Here is a 23,418-nt window from a genome sequence, read left to right as displayed (position 1 = left end):
GTGGGTCAGTGTCAATATTGAACCCTGCTTGGGATAGTGGATCAGTGTCAATGTTGAACCCTTCTTGGAATAAAGGATCAGTGACAATATTGAACCCTGCTTGAGATAGTGGGTCATGTGTCAATGTTGAACCCTGATAGGGATAGTGGGTCAGGTGTCAATATTGAACCCTGATTGGGATAGTGGGTCAGTGTCAATATTGAACCTTGCTTGAGATAGTGGGTCAGTGTCAATATTGAACCCTACTTGAGATAGTGGGTCAGTGTCAATGTTGAACCCTGATTGGGATAGTGGGTCAGTGTCAATGTTGAATCCTGATTGGGATTGTGGGTCAGTGACAATATTGAACCCTGATTGGGATAGCTGGTCAGTGATAATGTTGAACCCTGCTTGGGATAGTGGGTCAGTGATAATGTTGAACCCTGCTTGGGATAGTGGGTCAGTGATAATGTTGAACCCTGCTTGGGATAGTGGGTCAGTGATAATTTTGAACATTGCTTGGGATAGTGAATCAGTGATAATGTTGAACCCTGCTTGGGATAGTGAATCAGTGATAATGTTGAACCCTGCTTGGGATAGTGGGTCAGTGATAATGTTTAACCCTGCTTGGGATAGTGAGTCAGTGATAATGTTGAACCCTGCTTGGGATAGTGAGTCAGTGATAATGTTGAACCCTGCTTGGGATAGTGGGTCAGTGATAATGTTGAACCCTTCTTGGGATAGTGGGTCAGTGATAATGTTGAACCCTGCTTGGGATAGTGGGTCAGTGATAATGTTGAACCCTGATTGGGATAGTGGGTCTGTGTCAATATTGAACCCTGATTGGGATAGTGAGTCAGTAATAATGTTGAACCCTGCTTGGGATAGTGAGTCAGTGATAATGTTGAACCCTGATTGGGATAGTGAGTCAGTGATAATGTTGAACCCTGATTGGAATAGTGAGTCAGTAATAATGTTGTACCCTGATTGGGATAGTGAGTCAGTAATAATGTTGAACCCTGCTTGGGATAGTGAGTCAGTAATAATGTTGAACCCTGCTTGGGATAGTGGGTCAGTGTCCAGTGTTCTCCCCAGGCTCAGAGGCAAGCATGGCGGACTAATTTGCATACTAATTTGCATATTTTTCAGGATTCACTTTCACAAAAACAAACATACAAGAGAGTATTAAAATGTATGAGAGGCTTTATTTAAATTACATAATACTTTACATAATATACCATAATTTGACAAGATCGTCATTTAATGTGAACTGTTCCATAAAACTTAGTCTAAACTAATCCGCCTTGACTTTGCTGTGCTCCAAACATAAGCTGCCTTACTGTAGTTAAACTCGTCATAGACCGTACCGTGCACGGGACTTTGTTCCATAAAGAAGACCCTCTCTTTGCAATCATGTTGTGCTTTGAGCATAAACTGCATAAACACTCCTAGTGGGGAAAAATAAAAAAACAACACAATGAGGATTGAGGTTCAAATAAATGTAAACATAACGATTGAATTGTGTCGTCTGGAACCCAGTGCCGTATGGATAGCATACCGTCTGCAAAACATGTTGTTTACATGTTGGTTTTGTCAGGTCAATGACAAGGACTCGGGAATTTCGAGGAAAAAAACATGAGGTCACTATTAAATTAAAACGTAACGATAGAATTATGTATACAAATCGGGATTCCATCGATCATAGCTCGTGACGATAGCAGCTGTCGTTCGCAAGACGTTGAGAGGCCGCCATCTTGGAAATACCCACACAGATCAACATGTGACCGGAAGAATACAAAAATTTGATTTTTTTTGCTTGGACAAATTATAACATACGCGTACCCATTAATCTATGAAGATATCCATAAATAATCTAAAAATAGTTGACAGTAACGAGTGATGTTTTTTTTTCATGCCGTGTCTATACCAGCCTCGTGTCTAAGATGTTGATTGAAATCGGTGTAGGCCTACCATGTTCAGTGTTATTACGATCGGCAAAATAAACACCTACTGGCATTTTATTTTTAAAATTACGAAATCATACCTGAACAATCTGAAGTTGACCTCAACCAGGGAAATATCTTCTTCCACAACTCATCAAAACCAGCCTCACGCTGTTTCTGTGTTTCTACATGCTTCCGTTTCTGTGCTATGCTATGATTGGAATGGTGGGTCAGTGTCAATGTTGTACCCTGATTGGGATAGTGGGTCAGTGTCAATGTTGAACCCTGATTGGGATAGTGGGTCAGTGTCAATGTTGAACCCTGCTTGAGATAATGGGTCAGTGTCAATGTTGAACCCTGCTTGAGATAATGGGTCAGTGTCAATATTGAACCCTGCTTGAGATAGTGGGTCAGTGTCAATGTTGAACACTGATTGGATAGTGGGTCAGTGACAATATTGATTTTGAACCCTGCTTGGGATAGTGGGTCTGTGTCAATATTGAACCCTGTTTGGGATAGTGGGTCAGGTGTCAATATTGAACCCTGATTGGGATAGTGGGTCAGTGTCAATATTGAACCTTGCTTGAGATAGTGGGTCAGTGTCAATATTGAACCCTACTTGAGATAGTGGGTCAGTGTCAATGTTGAACCCTGATTGGGATAGTGGGTCAGTGTCAATGTTGAATCCTGATTGGGATTGTGGGTCAGTGACAATATTGAACCCTGATTGGGATAGCTGGTCAGTGATAATGTTGAACCCTGCTTGGGATAGTGGGTCAGTGATAATGTTGAACCCTGCTTGGGATAGTGGGTCAGTGATAATGTTGAACCCTGCTTGGGATAGTGGGTCAGTGATAATTTTGAACATTGCTTGGGATAGTGAATCAGTGATAATGTTGAACCCTGCTTGGGATAGTGAATCAGTGATAATGTTGAACCCTGCTTGGGATAGTGGGTCAGTGATAATGTTTAACCCTGCTTGGGATAGTGAGTCAGTGATAATGTTGAACCCTGCTTGGGATAGTGAGTCAGTGATAATGTTGAACCCTGCTTGGGATAGTGGGTCAGTGATAATGTTGAACCCTTCTTGGGATAGTGGGTCAGTGATAATGTTGAACCCTGCTTGGGATAGTGGGTCAGTGATAATGTTGAACCCTGATTGGGATAGTGGGTCTGTGTCAATATTGAACCCTGATTGGGATAGTGAGTCAGTAATAATGTTGAACCCTGCTTGGGATAGTGAGTCAGTGATAATGTTGAACCCTGATTGGGATAGTGAGTCAGTGATAATGTTGAACCCTGATTGGAATAGTGAGTCAGTAATAATGTTGTACCCTGATTGGGATAGTGAGTCAGTAATAATGTTGAACCCTGCTTGGGATAGTGAGTCAGTAATAATGTTGAACCCTGCTTGGGATAGTGGGTCAGTGACAATATTGATTTTGAACTCTGCTTGAGATAGTGGGTCAGTGTCAATATTAAACCCTGCTTGAGATAGTGGGTCAGTGTCAATGTTGAACCCTGCTTGGGATAGTGGGTCAGTGTCAATGTTGAACCCTGCTTGGGATAGTGGGTCAGTGTCAATGTTGAACCCTGCTTGAAATAGTGGGTCAGTGTCAATGTTGAACACTGATTGGGATAGTGGGTCAGTGTCAATGTTGAACCCTGCTTGAAATAGTGGGTCAGTGTCAATGTTGAACACTGATTGGATAGTGGGTCAGTGACAATATTGATTTTGAACCCTGCTTGGGATAGTGGGTCTGTGTCAATATTGAACCCTGCTTGGGATAGTGGGTCAGTGTCAATGTTGAACCCTGATTGGGATAGTGGGTCAGTGTCAATGTTGAACCCTGCTTGAGATAATGGGTCAGTGTCAATGTTGAACCCTGCTTGAGATAATGGGTCAGTGTCAATATTGAACCCTGCTTGAGATAGTGGGTCAGTGTCAATATTGAATCCTACTTGAGATAGTGGGTCAGTGTCAATGTTGAACCCTGATTGGGATAGTGGGTCAGTGTCAATGTTGAACCCTGATTGGGATAGTGGGTCAGTGTCAATATTGAACCCTGCTTGGGATAGTGGATCAGTGTCAATGTTGAACCCTTCTTGGAATAAAGGATCAGTGACAATATTGAACCCTGCTTGAGATAGTGGGTCATGTGTCAATGTTGAACCCTGATAGGGATAGTGGGTCAGGTGTCAATATTGAACCCTGATTGGGATAGTGAGTCAGTGATAATGTTGAACCCTGCTTGGGATAGTGAGTCAGTAATAATGTTGAACCCTGATTGGGATAGTGGGTCAGTGACAATATTGATTTTGAACTCTGCTTGAGATAGTGGGTCAGTGTCAATATTAAACCCTGCTTGAGATAGTGGGTCAGTGTCAATGTTGAACCCTGCTTGGGATAGTGGGTCAGTGTCAATGTTGAACCCTGCTTGGGATAGTGGGTCAGTGTCAATGTTGAACCCTGCTTGAAATAGTGGGTCAGTGTCAATGTTGAACACTGATTGGGATAGTGGGTCAGTGTCAATGTTGAACCCTGCTTGAAATAGTGGGTCAGTGTCAATGTTGAACACTGATTGGATAGTGGGTCAGTGACAATATTGATTTTGAACCCTGCTTGGGATAGTGGGTCTGTGTCAATATTGAACCCTGCTTGGGATAGTGGGTCAGTGTCAATGTTGAACCCTGATTGGGATAGTGGGTCAGTGTCAATGTTGAACCCTGCTTGAGATAATGGGTCAGTGTCAATGTTGAACCCTGCTTGAGATAATGGGTCAGTGTCAATATTGAACCCTGCTTGAGATAGTGGGTCAGTGTCAATATTGAATCCTACTTGAGATAGTGGGTCAGTGTCAATGTTGAACCCTGATTGGGATAGTGGGTCAGTGTCAATGTTGAACCCTGATTGGGATAGTGGGTCAGTGTCAATATTGAACCCTGCTTGGGATAGTGGATCAGTGTCAATGTTGAACCCTTCTTGGAATAAAGGATCAGTGACAATATTGAACCCTGCTTGAGATAGTGGGTCATGTGTCAATGTTGAACCCTGATAGGGATAGTGGGTCAGGTGTCAATATTGAACCCTGATTGGGATAGTGGGTCAGTGTCAATATTGAACCTTGCTTGAGATAGTGGGTCAGTGTCAATATTGAACCCTACTTGAGATAGTGGGTCAGTGTCAATGTTGAACCCTGATTGGGATAGTGGGTCAGTGTCAATGTTGAATCCTGATTGGGATTGTGGGTCAGTGACAATATTGAACCCTGATTGGGATAGCTGGTCAGTGATAATGTTGAACCCTGCTTGGGATAGTGGGTCAGTGATAATGTTGAACCCTGCTTGGGATAGTGGGTCAGTGATAATGTTGAACCCTGCTTGGGATAGTGGGTCAGTGATAATTTTGAACATTGCTTGGGATAGTGAATCAGTGATAATGTTGAACCCTGCTTGGGATAGTGAATCAGTGATAATGTTGAACCCTGCTTGGGATAGTGGGTCAGTGATAATGTTTAACCCTGCTTGGGATAGTGAGTCAGTGATAATGTTGAACCCTGCTTGGGATAGTGAGTCAGTGATAATGTTGAACCCTGCTTGGGATAGTGGGTCAGTGATAATGTTGAACCCTTCTTGGGATAGTGGGTCAGTGATAATGTTGAACCCTGCTTGGGATAGTGGGTCAGTGATAATGTTGAACCCTGATTGGGATAGTGGGTCTGTGTCAATATTGAACCCTGATTGGGATAGTGAGTCAGTAATAATGTTGAACCCTGCTTGGGATAGTGAGTCAGTGATAATGTTGAACCCTGATTGGGATAGTGAGTCAGTGATAATGTTGAACCCTGATTGGAATAGTGAGTCAGTAATAATGTTGTACCCTGATTGGGATAGTGAGTCAGTAATAATGTTGAACCCTGCTTGGGATAGTGAGTCAGTAATAATGTTGAACCCTGCTTGGGATAGTGGGTCAGTGTCCAGTGTTCTCCCCAGGCTCAGAGGCAAGCATGGCGGACTAATTTGCATACTAATTTGCATATTTTTCAGGATTCACTTTCACAAAAACAAACATACAAGAGAGTATTAAAATGTATGAGAGGCTTTATTTAAATTACATAATACTTTACATAATATACCATAATTTGACAAGATCGTCATTTAATGTGAACTGTTCCATAAAACTTAGTCTAAACTAATCCGCCTTGACTTTGCTGTGCTCCAAACATAAGCTGCCTTACTGTAGTTAAACTCGTCATAGACCGTACCGTGCACGGGACTTTGTTCCATAAAGAAGACCCTCTCTTTGCAATCATGTTGTGCTTTGAGCATAAACTGCATAAACACTCCTAGTGGGGAAAAATAAAAAAACAACACAATGAGGATTGAGGTTCAAATAAATGTAAACATAACGATTGAATTGTGTCGTCTGGAACCCAGTGCCGTATGGATAGCATACCGTCTGCAAAACATGTTGTTTACATGTTGGTTTTGTCAGGTCAATGACAAGGACTCGGGAATTTCGAGGAAAAAAACATGAGGTCACTATTAAATTAAAACGTAACGATAGAATTATGTATACAAATCGGGATTCCATCGATCATAGCTCGTGACGATAGCAGCTGTCGTTCGCAAGACGTTGAGAGGCCGCCATCTTGGAAATACCCACACAGATCAACATGTGACCGGAAGAATACAAAAATTTGATTTTTTTTGCTTGGACAAATTATAACATACGCGTACCCATTAATCTATGAAGATATCCATAAATAATCTAAAAATAGTTGACAGTAACGAGTGATGTTTTTTTTTCATGCCGTGTCTATACCAGCCTCGTGTCTAAGATGTTGATTGAAATCGGTGTAGGCCTACCATGTTCAGTGTTATTACGATCGGCAAAATAAACACCTACTGGCATTTTATTTTTAAAATTACGAAATCATACCTGAACAATCTGAAGTTGACCTCAACCAGGGAAATATCTTCTTCCACAACTCATCAAAACCAGCCTCACGCTGTTTCTGTGTTTCTACATGCTTCCGTTTCTGTGCTATGCTATGATTGGAATGGTGGGTCAGTGTCAATGTTGTACCCTGATTGGGATAGTGGGTCAGTGTCAATGTTGAACCCTGATTGGGATAGTGGGTCAGTGTCAATGTTGAACCCTGCTTGAGATAATGGGTCAGTGTCAATGTTGAACCCTGCTTGAGATAATGGGTCAGTGTCAATGTTGAACCCTGATTGGGATAGTGGGTCAGTGTCAATGTTGTACCCTGATTAGGATAGTGGGTCAGTGTCAATGTTGAACCCTGATTGGAATAGTGGGTCAGTGTCAATGTTGAACCCTGATTGGGATAGTGGGTCAGTGTCAATGTTGTACCTTTATTGGGATTGTGGGTCAGTGTCAATGTTGAACCCTGCTTGGGATAGGTGGGTCAGTGTCAATGTTGAACCCTGATTGGGATAGTGGGTCAGTGTCAATGTTGAACCCTGCTTGGGATTGTGGGTCAGTGACAATATTGAACCCTGATTGGGATAGCTGGTCAGTGACAATGTTGAACCCTTATTGGGATTGTGGGTCAGTGTCAATGTTGAACCCTGATTGGGATAGTGGGTCAGTGTCAATGTTGAACCCTGATTGGGATAGTGGGTCAGTGTCAATGTTGAACCCTGATTGGGATTGTGGGTCAGTGTCAATGTTGAACCCTGATTGGGATAGTGGGTCAGTGTCAATGTTGAACCCTGCTTGGGATTGTGGGTCAGTGACAATATTGAACCCTGATTGGGATAGCTGGTCAGTGACAATGTTGAACCCTTATTGGGATTGTGGATCAGTGTCAATGTTGAACTCTGATTGGGATAGTGGGTCAGTGTCAATGTTGTACCCTGCTTGAGATAGTGGGTCAGTGTCAATGTTGTACCCTGATTGGGATAGTGGGTCAGTGTCAATGTTGTACCCTGATTGGGATAGTGGGTCAGTGTCAATGTTGTACCCTGCTTGAGATAGTGGGTCAGTGTCAATGTTGTACCCTGATTGGGATAGTGGGTAAGTGTAAATGTTGTACCCTGCTTGAAATAGTGGGTCAGTGTCAATGTTGTACCCTGATTGGGATAGTGGGTCAGTGTCAATGTTGAACCCTGATTGGGATAGTGGGTCAGTGTCAATGTTGAACCCTGCTTGAGATAATGGGTCAGTGTCAATGTTGAACCCTGCTTGAGATAATGGGTCAGTGTCAATGTTGAACCCTGATTGGGATAGTGGGTCAGTGTCAATGTTGTACCCTGATTAGGATAGTGGGTCAGTGTCAATGTTGAACCCTGATTGGAATAGTGGGTCAGTGTCAATGTTGAACCCTGATTGGGATAGTGGGTCAGTAGCAATGTTGTACCTTTATTGGGATTGTGGGTCAGTGTCAATGTTGAACCCTGCTTGGGATAGATGGGTCAGTGTCAATGTTGAACCCTGATTGGGATAGTGGGTCAGTGTCAATGTTGAACCCTGATTCGGATTGTGGGTCAGTGTCAATGTTGAACCCTGATTGGGATAGTGGGTCAGTGTCAATGTTGAACCCTGCTTGGGATTGTGGGTCAGTGACAATATTGAACCCTGATTGGGATAGCTGGTCAGTGACAATGTTGAACCCTTATTGGGATTGTGGGTCAGTGTCAATGTTGAACCCTGATTGGGATAGTGGGTCAGTGTCAATGTTGAACCCTGATTGGGATAGTGGGTCAGTGTCAATGTTGAACCCTGATTGGGATTGTGGGTCAGTGTCAATGTTGAACCCTGATTGGGATAGTGGGTCAGTGTCAATGTTGAACCCTGCTTGGGATTGTGGGTCAGTGACAATATTGAACCCTGATTGGGATAGCTGGTCAGTGACAATGTTGAACCCTTATTGGGATTGTGGATCAGTGTCAATGTTGAACTCTGATTGGGATAGTGGGTCAGTGTCAATGTTGTACCCTGCTTGAGATAGTGGGTCAGTGTCAATGTTGTACCCTGATTGGGATAGTGGGTCAGTGTCAATGTTGTACCCTGATTGGGATAGTGGGTCAGTGTCAATGTTGTACCCTGCTTGAGATAGTGGGTCAGTGTCAATGTTGTACCCTGATTGGGATAGTGGGTAAGTGTAAATGTTGTACCCTGCTTGAAATAGTGGGTCAGTGTCAATGTTGTACCCTGATTGGGATAGTGGGTCAGTGTCAATGTTGAACCCTGATTGGGATAGTGGGTCAGTGTCAATGTTGTACCCTGATTGGGATAGTGGGTCAGTGCCAATGTTGAACCCTGATTGGGATAGTGGGTCAGTGTCAATGTTGTACCCTGATTGAGATAGTGGGTCAGTGTCAATGTTGAACCCTGATTGGGATTGTGGGTCAGTGTCAATGTTGTACCCTGCTTCTACAATGTTTGTCATCTCACACAAAGTGGTTTACATACTGAAGCTGTAGGGAAAATGTTGTATACAGATTTCTGTGTAAATATGAAATGTTTTTATTTACAGCTGTTGCAGGAAGCTTGGCCACATTAGTACATGATGCTGCAATGAGTCCAGTAGACGGTAAGCTAAATAATAAAAAACAGTTTATTAGATTGGCTTAGTCATATTATGTTTTGTGCTAATATTTGGTGTCTAGTGTAGACAAATTAAAAAAAAAGAAACTACTTTACTTATTTAAAATATAATGTTATTATTACAAAGCGTTTTGTGCAGTATACAGATTTGTAGTGATGGGCTTAATATACTGCAATAATGCATGAATCTTAAACATGCAATACAAATTACAAAGCTATGTCTACATATGTGGGTCAGCAGAACAAGGACTAATATTATTTCTATGTCTGTCTATACTTTATCAATTTTCTCCTAAAATGAATGTTTGTATGAATATATGCATACTAATTAGGATATTTATGTAGAGGTCAGAGATTTATGCAGTGTAACTTTAATGCTTTTATGAAAAAAAATGTATTTACTGTTTAAAAGTATGAAAATAATTATTAACTGTCATGATAAATTTCTATGATTTGACACCACCAGTAAAAATACCAGGTATTATGGATATACATGTACCGTACTCAACCGCGTTAGTGCCAGTGTCTTCAACTCAGAAAATCATGATTTTTTTAGGGGTGGGTGCTTCCCCGAGCACCCCCCCCCCCCTTGGAAAAGAGAGCAAATGACCATTTTAGTTCACCATATGACAGATTGAGGGGATATTACGACTTCTGGGGGAAAATGAAATTACAAAATTAGTTGCAACGTCATTGACTTTTACAATGAAGAAATAGAAATGGTCACAAAAAATATGCACATTTTATTACAATAATAATTACGTACCAAATTTACAAGGTTAAAAATATTAGTCTGTTAGAACACAGTTGAAGACAAAATCTTCATCATTATTTTCATGGCTAATGTGTGGGATTGTACGCAAACTCTTCTGCCAAGATGTTTTAACCATGATTTGACATGCAACAATGACCTAATGACTTAATGGGTCAAGTCTGTTATAAACCAATCAGAATGCTGTGTTGTACTGATGCAATTCTTCCGAAATTTTCAAAAACTTTCCTGTAATGCAACGTGGAAGTGAATTATCGGTTGTCACAGTACGATGTGTTGGAATTGTTTTCGGCAAATAAACAGCATAATTTGTTTTCAAAAACTGGTAACAAGCAATTTTTGTTAGGTAAACTTAATATGGCTAAAGTATTTACTTCATTTCACTTCCATTAAAAGGTCATTGTCGAAGCGTAGTTTATGCGCCACAGTTTCTAGTCAGGTAGACCCGTTACCAACTGGACCAGTGCTATTTGGACCTGTTGCCAACTGGACCCATGCCATTTGGACCAGTCCCTACTGGACCTTTGGTTCGATATCTAGGCTGTATCAAATAAAAACGATTACCATAATTTGGAAAAGTTAAACAATAATAAAACAGTCAAATTAGGGTCATTTTGAAGGGGATGGGTGTTAGCTGAACATGAACCCAAAAATAGAAATGTCCCAAAAGTGGGGGATGGACACTTAGCCGACCGAGCATGAGCGCTAACACAGTTGAGTACGGTACATGTATTATATGTTAATTTCATTGAAGCCTGTTTAACAGGTTGGTTGCTTTTGACTTAAGTATGGGTAGAAAAAATCAGGACATTATTAATAAAATGTCACTTCTGCAAAGTAATTTACTGTTATTAGCTTGTGTCAAATATTGTCATGACAACCATTTTCCATACCTGGGGAGTACTCAATATTTAAATTATGTAGATGTGGTGCTCTTTAAAAGGACGGCAGTCGTCGTGTCATGTCCTGTTCGATATGGCTCTCATAGCGACGTATACAATGCGTGTAAAATAAATTGTTTATTTACATAAAATTCGAACACGCGCTGCGCAACGACCACCACCACCGCCGCCGTATAATCTACACGTATTGGTCTATAATGGGGTCCACATTATTTGTGAAGGAATTGTTCTGTGGACACATGTATAAAATTGATATCCATGTCAACATGAAGACCCCTGAACAATTATCATTGTCATTGACTGTCTAAACCCTCTGTATGAGAATTCTATTGATATATGCTTATTAATAACATTTCTTTTCTTTTTTTTTCATATCTTTTCGAAAATTGGATGCTAAACACTACTTTTGTGTCTGTAATAAAGTGGTGAAACAAAGAATGCAAGTATACACCAGTCCCTACAAAGGCGTCATAGACTGTGCACGAACTGTGTACCGCCAAGAGGGACTACGTGCTTTCTATAGGAGCTACACCACACAACTGACTATGAACATCCCCTTTCAGTGTATACACTTTGTAACCTATGAGTTCACACAAGAGCGTTTCAACCCAAAAAGGGAGTACAACCCATTGACTCATGTGGTCTCTGGTGCCGTGGCTGGTGGCATTGCAGCGGCTGTGACCACCCCGTTAGATGTTTGTAAAACTTTACTCAACACCCAGGAATCCTGTGTAGCGTCTCGTCTCAATAACCAGGCTATCGTCGGAATGCTGAACGGCATCAAAGCTATACACAGATGCTGTGGGTTTGCTGGTTACTTCAGAGGTGTGCAAGCCAGGGTTATATATCAGATGCCTTCAACGGCACTTGCCTGGTCTGTGTATGAGTTTTTCAAGTATTTCATCACGAAGCAGAAAACAGAAAGCATGGAGTAATCTAAGAGGCTAATTGTTACATTGTGATCATCAATTTACAGTTCAAGAAGTGGAGAAGGAAATGAGATTCTGGAGATATATTTTATTTTATCTAGTAATGGTGGGTTGCACATTAGAGCAATTGCCTTTTTTATCCTGGATATTTACCACCTAGTCAGTTTTAACCTCAGTATTTATGTTAGACTGCTTCTTCTACCATAATTCAATCAGGTATTTGTTCTGCTAAAAACACATCTCTTGCGCATATAAATCAAAAATCAAATTTGTGGTATACTGATTCATATTTTGACCAGAGAAATGTCTGTAATTTACATTAAGTGCAAGCGCTACTAATAAAGCAAATATGGTAGTGTTCAGGTTGCTTGCTTGCCAGTTACTAACTTAGCTACATGTTGTAGCTTTTGTTACTAATTAATATAAAACAGATTGCACTTACTACTGAGGAGGCTTATTAAAAGGGCACTAATGCTATGTGTACAAAATTAGACTTGTACAAACTTGAAAACATAGTAAACAGCTATTTGTTCTATTAGATGCGCACATAAACCAATTCAATTGAATTTAATTTGCGTGATTATATGACTTACTTTTTAGCTAGCTTGTTTTTTTAGCTAATTTAGCCGAATTGTGATTTCACTAATTCAAGGTGTACCAGTATCTCATTTAAAACAGAACATGTTCTCACAATGAGATTGCTGTAATTGTAGCAAACATTGAGATCCTGTTATTTCATGTGTTGTGTCAAAATACCATGTGGTTTTTTCAGTATTTTGATCAGACACATCATTTACATATGCACACACGCTACTAATAGAGCAAATAAGACACTGGGTAATTTACATATTAAATACAAAATGGTCTACATGTGTTGAACAACTTTTTCATTAAAACATATCACATAATAATATTGTACTACGCTTTGAAACGTATCCATAGCCCTGGATCCATGGCATTGTCAGAGTGGGCAATATTTAAATATCGTAGGCTGTCATTAATCCTGCTGTAGCAAGATAATGCACACTGTTTTGGATCAAACAGTAAACTCAAAATAATAATGACCACAAATTCAATTTATCAGTAAAGATCTCAATTACGCCATAGACCCTCTAACAGAGAGATCTTTACCGCAGTTTCCTATCCCTCTGATTACGCTTCTAATTTAACACAATTTGGTTGAATACTCATGTACAGCAAATTATGTCTTGTGTGTCCACTCTATTTACTAAACAGTATCCATGGCAGTGTTTAAGTGGGCAACTGTTATCTGAATGTAAATTTCGTCTACTCTGACAGAGCAGTGGTTAGAAACTGTGGCCTCTACATAAGTGGATTCAATTCTCCTCTGTAGACCTCTCACTTTTCTTTAATTCCATACCTGAATAATAAAGCTGTGGTGTAGAATGTGGTAATTCTATCTCCATAAATACAATATATTTTATATAAGTACAAAGTTCCTTTGCATATATAAATAATGTGGTCATTTGCAATCAGCATAAAAAACAATGGTGGATTTACAGAATTAAACTTGCAGCTCAAAACAATTAGATCACATAATAAGTAGTGTAAGCATTGGGAGTTTATTACGCTGCTTTTTTCATGCAACACAAAGCAAACTGCACTCACAGTCTCTATCTGGTGGAAATCTCTATAAGCAGGGAGCTGTAATGAGAACTCCCTTCTATAATTGATAGAGATTTAATTACCGTAACACTTTGTATGTCTGCTATTCAAAATGTATCCAAGCTTTCAGAAATGTATACATACGTATACTGTAAATGCATTGTTTATTTTACTATTTTCGCTGATAAATAAAATCCACTAAATTAAATCTATGTGAACATGTAAAATAACAATAAAACTTGTTTTTTTCTTGACAAATTTGTGTATTAAAACGCAGTGAATATGATCAAAATAGTGAAATTAAATGTCAGTGAAAATGAATACTTTTACAGTACCAGCAATATAAAAATAACTATTTTTATTTCCATTTGTATACATTTGCTAAAAGCTTAGAGTAAACAGATAAATATATTTTGTGGCTTTGTTTGCTTTGTGCGGCTGAGATCTCGTGACTTGAATGCCCTCACATGAGTGTATAAATAACACTCATGCATGGTCATGCAGGAGATAGATAAATGTCATTGATCTAAGATGATGAGTCAAAACAAACACCCAATCTGATTAGTTTATCTACGATTCATGACATACCTAGCTGTGTGTATTTTTATCAGGTCGTGTGAGGGTGTTTACAAATCATAACACTCATTCGTATCTTCAGTACAGAACTAGCATCGGTAGTGCTGGTATGAAAGGTCAGTCTACACCAATGATGAAACCGAACCAATTTCATTGCATGCATTAACACAATGTGTGCACTCATTGTATCTTGCTAAAATGTTCAGTGATTCCGCAAAATGATGACTAACAAAAATAAAGGTCAAAGTTGTAAGCCCTCGCAGTTTGTTGGCGATTCGCTCCGCTCCGCTAGGATTGCCATTAAAATCACTTTTGTCTGTGTTATTTTCTGTGTCTTCACGTGTTAATCCTTTAATTTTTTTTTGCCCGGGCTTATTGCGCTCAAACTTGGCAGGCAGGTCACACCTTCACTGAAAAAAATTCTTGCCCCACTGTTGGCGTGGCAACAGCAAAAAAAAAAAGATTTTTAAATAGCTTTGCTCCAAATGCATCTCATCTTACAATTCTAGGACTAAAAAGACATAGCTCATTCTTCTCAGCTTGAGTGTGGGCACAAAGTTACAATTTGTTTTTTTGATATCCCTTTTATTTCCGAGAAATTTTACCTCAAGGTTGGAGTAACTTTTCACCAATAACAGCATTTTAACTTTTTGTGATTTTTTTTGGCTGGCCAATTTTGTTCATACCAGGTATTTGGTAGGCAGGTCATACCGTCACTCTAGTTGGATGGTAAAATTGTGAAATTCCTGACCCACCATGGCAACAGCCCAAAAAAATAATTTTTGAATACTTTCACCCCAAATGTATTACTTCTTACCAGTCTTGTAATAGCTGTGTTCAAATGATCATGCGCACCGACGAGTGATCATCGGTGCCGACATTGTTACACTGTATCAACTGTAAATGCTGCGTTACCTGTTGTTCATGTCCTAAAATGGAAACGTATTGTTTTGTTTTTTTTAGCGGAGTGGATCGCCGATTGTCAACTTTTAAAATGTTGGTGATCCCAAGTGCATGTCCTGTAGAGACGCACACACTGGATTTCTTTCAGTGATCTAGAGTGAGTGTACATCCTGCACACGCTGGATTCATTTTTATTTCACCCTTATCAGATCAAATACTTGTTGGTTGTCAGTTCAGTCCAATGTGAATGCTTGTTGGTTGTCATTTCAGTTCAATGTGAATGCTTGCTGGTTGTCATTTCAGTCCAATGTGAATGCTTGTTGGTTGTCATTTCGGTCCAATGTGAATGCTTGTTGGTTGTCATTTCAGTCCAATGTGAATGCTTGTTGGTTGTCATTTCAGTCCAATGTGAATGCTTGTTGGTTGTCATTTCAGTTCAATGTGAATGCTTGCTGGTTGTCATTTCAGTCCAATGTGAATGCTTGTTGGTTGTCATTTCAGTCCAATGTGAATGCTTGTTGGTTGTCATTTCAGTCCAATTTGAATGCTTGTTGGTTGTCATTTCAGTCCAATGTGAATGCTTGCTGGTTGTCAGTTCAGTTCAATTTGAATGCTTGTTGGTTGTCAGTTCAGTCCAATTTGAATGCTTGTCTGTTGTCAGTTCAGTCCAATGTGAATGCTTGTTGGTTGTCATTTCAGTCCAATGTGAATGCTTGTTGGTTGTCATTTCAGTCCAATGTGAATGCTTGTTGGTTGTCAGTTCAGTCCAATGTGAATGCTTGCTGGTTGTCAGTTCAGTCCAATTTGAATGCTTGTTGGTTGTCAGTTCAGTCCAATTTGCATGCTTGTTGGTTGTCAGTTCAGTCCAATTTGAATGCTTGTTGGTTGTCAGTTCAGTCCAATGTTTATGTTATCATCCTGATACCAGTGCTCTAGTTGTGTTGTGACAATAACCCAGATACTCGACTGGATTATTCAGCTGTGGTCACCAACTGTCTTTTGTGCTCACTGCAGATTAATTACCTACCGGGGTAATATATCCTCAATTAGAAATTAATTGCTTTTGTAATAAATTTATCCAAATAGAACACTACTGTATACTAATTTTCAGAATTTTGTTTTTATTCTTTGGGGAGGGGGGTGTAATGCTTTGGTTGAACACAGGATGTATATACATGTATAGTGTTCCTTTTCACGGAATCTTAGATTTCAAAGAACATATTTTGCTATTTGTCCAGTAAGAATCTGTGACAATTATAACATAATTTGCATAAAATGCAGCTAGAAAATGCCGCTGAGCATGTAGTGTTAATAAAAAGAATGTTTTTTTAGACGTAGATTATTCCATGTGGAGCCAAGTAGAGTGGCGTTGTGCCTAGGGCGTGGCATGGTGTCACGGCTCGGCCAAGTGGTGTAGTGTGGCCTGGCATCATACCTGGCTAGACCAAGTGGGATGGTGTCATACCTAGACCATGTGGAGTGACGTCATGTCTAGGCAAAGTTGAGTTGTGTTGTGCCTAGACCAAATGGAGTTGCGTCACTCCCAAGTAAAGTGGAGTGGTGTATAGTGTGTGGGATGTACATCTTTATATATTCAAAGCTAAGGGCAATTTGAATGTAAATATTCCCAACAATCTTGGATCTGTCAAGTAAAATAGTTTGAGACTAATGTCTTCTGATGCGATAATAGTGTACGACCAAGCTCAAATTTAACTTATCAAGTTTAACACACAAGCAGTATTAACACATACAGTTAATTTTCTTGATTTGATTTGGACAAAATTCTGTGAAAATTGCTGACTTTCTGACCCCAGAAACATTTTCAGGAATTCAAAATTGTGTGATTTTCACAGACATCAGAGAAAACTTATTACATGCATGGAAGTACATTACTCTTTTATTTCATTGAGGTAGAGTTTAATTTCTGGACATGATATCTTGAGTATAGAAAATTGTTTACAGTAATGAAGTGTGAACATCTCTTTCTCAGTCAGGTTATTCTTGCCATCTTAGTTTTGGACAAATTTGCTTTCACATATTAAATGTGTCATAGATGTAGGGTCAATGCCAACTTTTATTAAACTGGAACAACTGTAATTGCTCTATTAGAAGAACATCTCCAATAAAAGTGCATATAAGACAAAAAGGACGTTTATTGGATTGAAAATCTGCAATTTACGCAAATGCATGTGCTATTAATAGAGCAAATATGGTAGTCATAACTTTTGAAATCTCGGTGGAGTGAAATTTGGGTTCTCACTACACATTCTCATCAATAATGTTTATTAAAGTTTTTCATTTATTCAAATGTGTTATCTTGCTGAACACAACAGTCACTATTTATCCCATTTTACAAAACTAACCTGCATAATGTTTTGTTCAAACATTTCATCTTTGGCCAACGAGATAATTATGACCACTTGGCTAAAAAAACACTTCAAAAAGAAAAACCAAGGTCTGAATGTAACACAGTGGATCAATTATAAAAATTGTGTCTGACCTACAAACCAGTGAATGAGTGACAGACTGGTTTATTGGAACACAGAGTTGATGATTATTTAAAAAAAAAAATCAGTCTTCAAAAATACAATTATACTGAAATACCTGTGCAATACATGTTGAAGCCTACCTCATATACTGGTATGTGTTAGGGATCAACCATTTGAAATCATTGAAGTGTCTGGTTTGATCACAGCAAGTTTATTTGTGGTGTTTTCTCTTATCTGTACATTTTTATTTTCCTGAACATGCAAGTCTTTGTATGCAATATTTTTTTCTCTCGATATCTAAACTTTTTTTTTTCAACAAATCAATCAGCCACCCCCGTGATTTCAAATGGTCATCCCTTTACTACATGTTGAGGTCTACCACAGATACTGTTATATTACTTCTGAAATAATGACATGTTTTAGCCAGTGTATGCGCTTCAGCTAATCTGGCTATTACCTTCTACAGGGTATGCATTAAACATAAACAATTTTCCATTTCATCTTTATTTGACATTATTTTAATCACATTTAATAGAATGTTTTATTAATAATTAATTAATTAAAAGGTGTGCAGATCAATCCAGTATTCCATTATATGCTGTATCCAGGTTTGAAATACTCTTTGTAAGGGGTTTTCAATTGAGTGTCAGAATTAGATTATTCTACCTTATTATCAGTTGAATTTTGAAAATTGATTTAATTTTTTTGTGAGGAAATATTTTATTTTTAGGGTTTATTAACATTTCCTGATGTAGATTAATCTGTTCCATTTTTGGTTGAAAATTAAGATTGACAGTTAATATATTTGCTCTATTAGAATCCTATCTCCAATAGAAACCAAATATTGCATTTATGGTATCTGAGACCTTCAAATACAACATATTTTTGACCATGGACACACCTGTCATTTTCATAAGTGCATGAGATACTAATATGGTAAATGTGGCATCATCAATAACCATAATGTAATGAACAATATTATATTACATATAAACCAACATGTCGTTCAGAATAGTTCGTAATTGTACCCCGAAAGTCATCTTTGGTATTTCTGGCGATAGTCACTACTACCGGTAACAACAAAGTTGTTTCTCAAATAAATAAGTTAGACCCAGAAAAAAAATATTCATGTTTCTAGTCATCAGGAGAGTTTGTTTAAAATATGTGTGTCACAGATTTTTTTTTGCTTTTTGAAATGAAAAAAATGAAAGAAAAATTAAATTTCAGAAAAATATGGAATCGTGACTTTTTATGAAATTTCAAAATTAAAATGAAAAAAAAATTACCTGTGCATTGAATTTTTAAAACAAATAGACCAGAAACTTTTTTTCTGGGTTTTGTATGTTACCATGGCAACAATTTAGGTATAATACCAGGTTATTCATCAAATACCAGAATTTACGTCTGAGTGCATTGGGTACCAGTAGTGTATATTATACCAGGATGTAAATTCTGGTATTTTGTGTATATCCTTATTAGTATATGCCTTTTTGTGGCCTAAAAAACTATGAAACAGAGTTGTCTAAAGTTGTGTCTGTTCAGTGTTGGTCTGCATGTAATTTTGATACAAATTAACAATTCAAATGCCGAGGTCAAGGGTCCTTGGCATACAATTACAACAATTATTGTAGTTCTCTGCATCACAGTTACACAGGTATATAATATTATAAATTGTTGCTGTTGTATATGTACTGCAATTCTACTCTAGGGGTTACATGTACATACATGAGACGCTGTATGGCTAGTTGAATTTGTTTTGTTACCCACAATGCATTATGATCACATACTGTTTTCATTTATAACAGAAAACAAATAATTTTGGAACATTGTTCCTGTTGAGTAAGGACCTGTCTAACAAACTTTTGGGACAGGAATTTTGCCTAATTATTCTTTGTCTTTGGCTGTTAGAAATAGTTTTTTGAATTATGGAATTCAATTGTGTTTATTTCCAATCCAAATGACCACCAAATTAGGGTTTGTCCAAATATAAGGTATATCATATTTCTTAGAATTACATTTGTAATTATTAGATTTGTCAACAGAAGACCATTTGCAATTTTTTGTGTCAAGTGATTCTGTCTTCAACTTGGTTACCATGCGACAGAAACAATGCATGTAAAATATGTTATGTGTTTACATAAAATTTGAATTAGGTGTGAGACGATGACCTAAACACTTTATGAGCTACTTGAAGTGTAATCAGCGAACCATGGTATCCATTTGTTATAACAGATGAAGGTTCAATTCTGAAAAATTAACTAACCTTGGGGTGTATGTGTACCTGGTGACCATACATGTTACGGACGTCAGCAAACTTGGGATGTGCATGGCCTGGTGACCACACACACAGCCGACTTCGGCAAACTGGGGGTGGGGGTTACACATATGTACACATCTTCATTCTGTTGATTATACAGATTTAATTATATACATGTTGCTGACATCAAATTGGCGGGCGGCACATGACCATGTAAGCGTGGACGTGAACGTTGACTACCGGTATGCCGCTGAACTTGGGGCTGGGGGGCGGTATGCATGTAATTGGGGGATGCATGAATTGGTGAACATACATTGCGTCTTATCATATGCACTAGAAATCTGCATTCATGGTCTTTCTTGTGTAACCTTTGACATGTAAATTACTTGCATTAATGATTACTCCAATGTAAATGAAGGTTGAGTTAGAATGAGTACATTCTACTCTTTATTTTCATACCATTCATAATAAATATGATTATACTTTAAACTTCACTGACGTTACATGGATATTACTCTGGAATGTAAGTATTCTGTCCGTGATCATGTCTCCTGTCTGCCACCAACTTTTTAGCTCCTATGTCGACAAAGTCGACACAGCGGAGCTGTGCATATTACTGATTGTCCTGCGTCGTCAACTTTACAATTTCAACTTCTTCTTCTAAACCGCAAGTCAGAATGTTTTCAAATTTGATATGCAAGTGCTTTGGAGGGTTCTTTCTCAGATTTGTTCATTTCATGTCAAAATCTCAGATTCTCTATTTTTGCTGAATATTTTTGTCATTTTGGTAAGAAGTGATATTTTCGACTTCTTGTAAAAAACTGCAAGTCCAATTACTTTGATATTACATATATAGGTACTATATGTGGACCTTTCTCGGATTAGTTCATTTTGTGATGATATCTTCAATTCTCTAATTTTGATGAATATTTTTGTGATTTTTAGTAAAAAGAGATATTATCGACTTTTTGTTAAAAACCACAAGTCAGATTGCTTTGATATTACATATATAGGTACTGCATGTGGACCTCTCTCGGATTAGTTCACTTTGTGATGATATCTTCAATTCTCTAATTTTGATGAATATTTTTGTGATTTTTAGTAAAAAGTGATATTTTCGACTTCTTGTAAAAAAACGCAAATCCAATTGCTTTGATATTACATATATAGGTACTATATGTGGACCTCTCTCGGATTAGTTCACTTTGTGATGATATCTTCAATTCTCTAATTTTGATGAATATTTTTGTGATTTTTAGTAAAAAGTGATATTTTCGACTTCTTGTAAAAAACCGCAAATCCAATTGCTTTGATATTACATATATAGATACTATATGTGGACCTCTCTCGAATTAGTTGATTTTGTGATGATATCTTCAATTCTCTAATTTTGATGAATATTTTTGTGATTTTTACTAAAAAGTGATATTTTTGACTTGTTAAAAACTACAATTCAGATTACTTTGATATTACATATATAGGTACTACATGTGGACCTCTCTCAGATTTGTTCATTTCATGATGATATCGCCAATTCTCTAATTTTGATGGATAACAGATGAGAGGCTGCTTGTTACTTGTTTCTCATGTATAATTGAGCAGATCTTTATGAAACTTGATACATAGATGCTCTGAGATAACTGACTAGTTTTTGGTTGAAATCTGTGCATATTAATTATCTAATTTGCATATTAATCAACTGATGCTGAGCATTTTCATTTGTTTCTCATGTACTATCAACAATACTAACAGATTTTAATGAAACTTTGTACTTAGATGCTCTTGGGTAATGCTCGGACCTGATTAGTTTTTGGTTCATATTAATTACCTGTTAGTAGTTTCATATGTGTTTTTTATTATGCATAACATAACATGCAACCATTGATATAATTGTCTTGGTTGACAAGATTTATGACCAAAATATCAAGTCATCATATACATATATGGTCATTATTTCATTAAATATTTACAATTGTTAAAACATAGCTACATGGAACCACCCTAATTATTGCTTGAAGTTATATTTTTTTATGCTGTATTTGCTGTAATATAAGCAGATGTGCTTACTGTGAATATAAATGACAAAGACTATGGTCAAAATAAGACATATTTCAATGATTTTGCTTTATGTGTATTGAAGATGTGTTTTTCATATATTAATTAATTTGTATTTTATGCCCCCAATAACCTTCAGCACACGGGAGTTCTTTCTAAGCTTTCTTTGATTGCTGTAGTAATTATAATTATTCATAATCTCCCAAATAACCGATGGCAGCATCATTGTTGATTTTAGACTTACAGAAGCCCCCCTATAATAATGCTATACAACCATGGCTTACGTCATGGATGTTATGCTACGTGGATATACCAATGCGTTTTTCAAGATGTCAATAAATGTGCATGAGAATACGATGTATGAATTGACCAAGTAGTAAACATGAGAGAAATCTATATCTGGCTTGTGGCAAAGGAAAAGTTGAAAATAACATTGCCATCATAGATTACCGATATATGTTTATATTGTCACCTTAGTTGTACAAACATATACATATGGCTGAACTAAATTTTACGATTTCCATTCTTTTCCTTCAATCATGTATCACATTTTCATAATTTCTGGGTTGGCCACCATTTTAGAAAACCATGCTTTTTGATTTATCGAAGTTTACTTTATATCCAAATGCTGACAGAGTAAATGTAATTTGTTTAATTTTCGCGGAATCATGTCCGCGCTCTCGGAAACATTACTAAAATGCGATGTAATGTGGTATTATCAGGCGCCACCTGAGTTGCACATAGCAATATATGAGACGATTGTTTTTATCAGCGTGACTGACATAAGATGACCATCTGATGCATGGAACGACTGTTTTTATCTGCGGAACTGTCATCAGACGACATATCAATATATGAAACGATTTTTGTTATCAGCGTGATTTTTTTTTTATCTTCGGGTCTGACGTAAGACGACATACCAATACATCGAACGATTTTTTTATCAATGGGACTGATATGAGACAACATAGCGGTATACAAGATAACTATATTGGCATTATTCTTTCTATAGAAGATGAACATAGCCAAGTAAAATAAAAAAAAGAAGATAATCAAATAACACAGTAAAAAGAAAAATTAAAATAACAGATTAATTAAAAGGCAATTACAAGCTAGTACAGAATCAGGTGTTTTACTATTATTTGCTATGTTCACACGGCAGCATTCTATCGGAGCCGAACTACTGCTCCTCCCACTGATTAACAGGAGATTATCTCCAATGCGTTCATACGGTCGGGAGCCGAACGAGAGCCGAGATCTGCCAGAGTTCCATGAAGGCGCGACAATGTCATATAAATCATTATCGGATAATTATCGTCTAATAAAATCTAATGAAATTCTGGCAGAGATGTCTAACTTAGACATTTTTAGACGATATTATCGATAATATCGGAGAAAACGAACTGTCGCA

The 23,418-nt window shown here is 37.9% G+C and overlaps 1 protein-coding gene across 1 annotated transcript in view; it reads left to right on the top strand.

The window, feature by feature from the left end:
- Window positions 1-12,639, top strand: part of LOC100372937 (mitoferrin-2-like) — a 29,698-nt gene extending 17,059 nt beyond the window's left edge. Inside the window, exons 3-4 of the mRNA XM_085504539.1 lie at window positions 9,428-9,484; window positions 11,596-12,639. Coding sequence (XP_085360665.1) covers window positions 9,428-9,484; window positions 11,596-12,107 — 569 coding nt within the window. The 3' untranslated portion in view covers window positions 12,108-12,639. The remainder of the gene's footprint in view (window positions 1-9,427; window positions 9,485-11,595) is intronic.
- The last annotated feature ends 10,779 nt before the right edge of the window (window positions 12,640-23,418 follow it).

This window comes from Saccoglossus kowalevskii, chromosome 10 (assembly GCF_978046115.1).
Source record: "Saccoglossus kowalevskii chromosome 10, keSacKowa6.1, whole genome shotgun sequence".
NCBI lineage: Eukaryota > Metazoa > Hemichordata > Enteropneusta > Harrimaniidae > Saccoglossus > Saccoglossus kowalevskii.
Note: the sequence above shows the minus strand (reverse complement) of the source record. Positions and strands in the feature narration are given on the sequence as shown.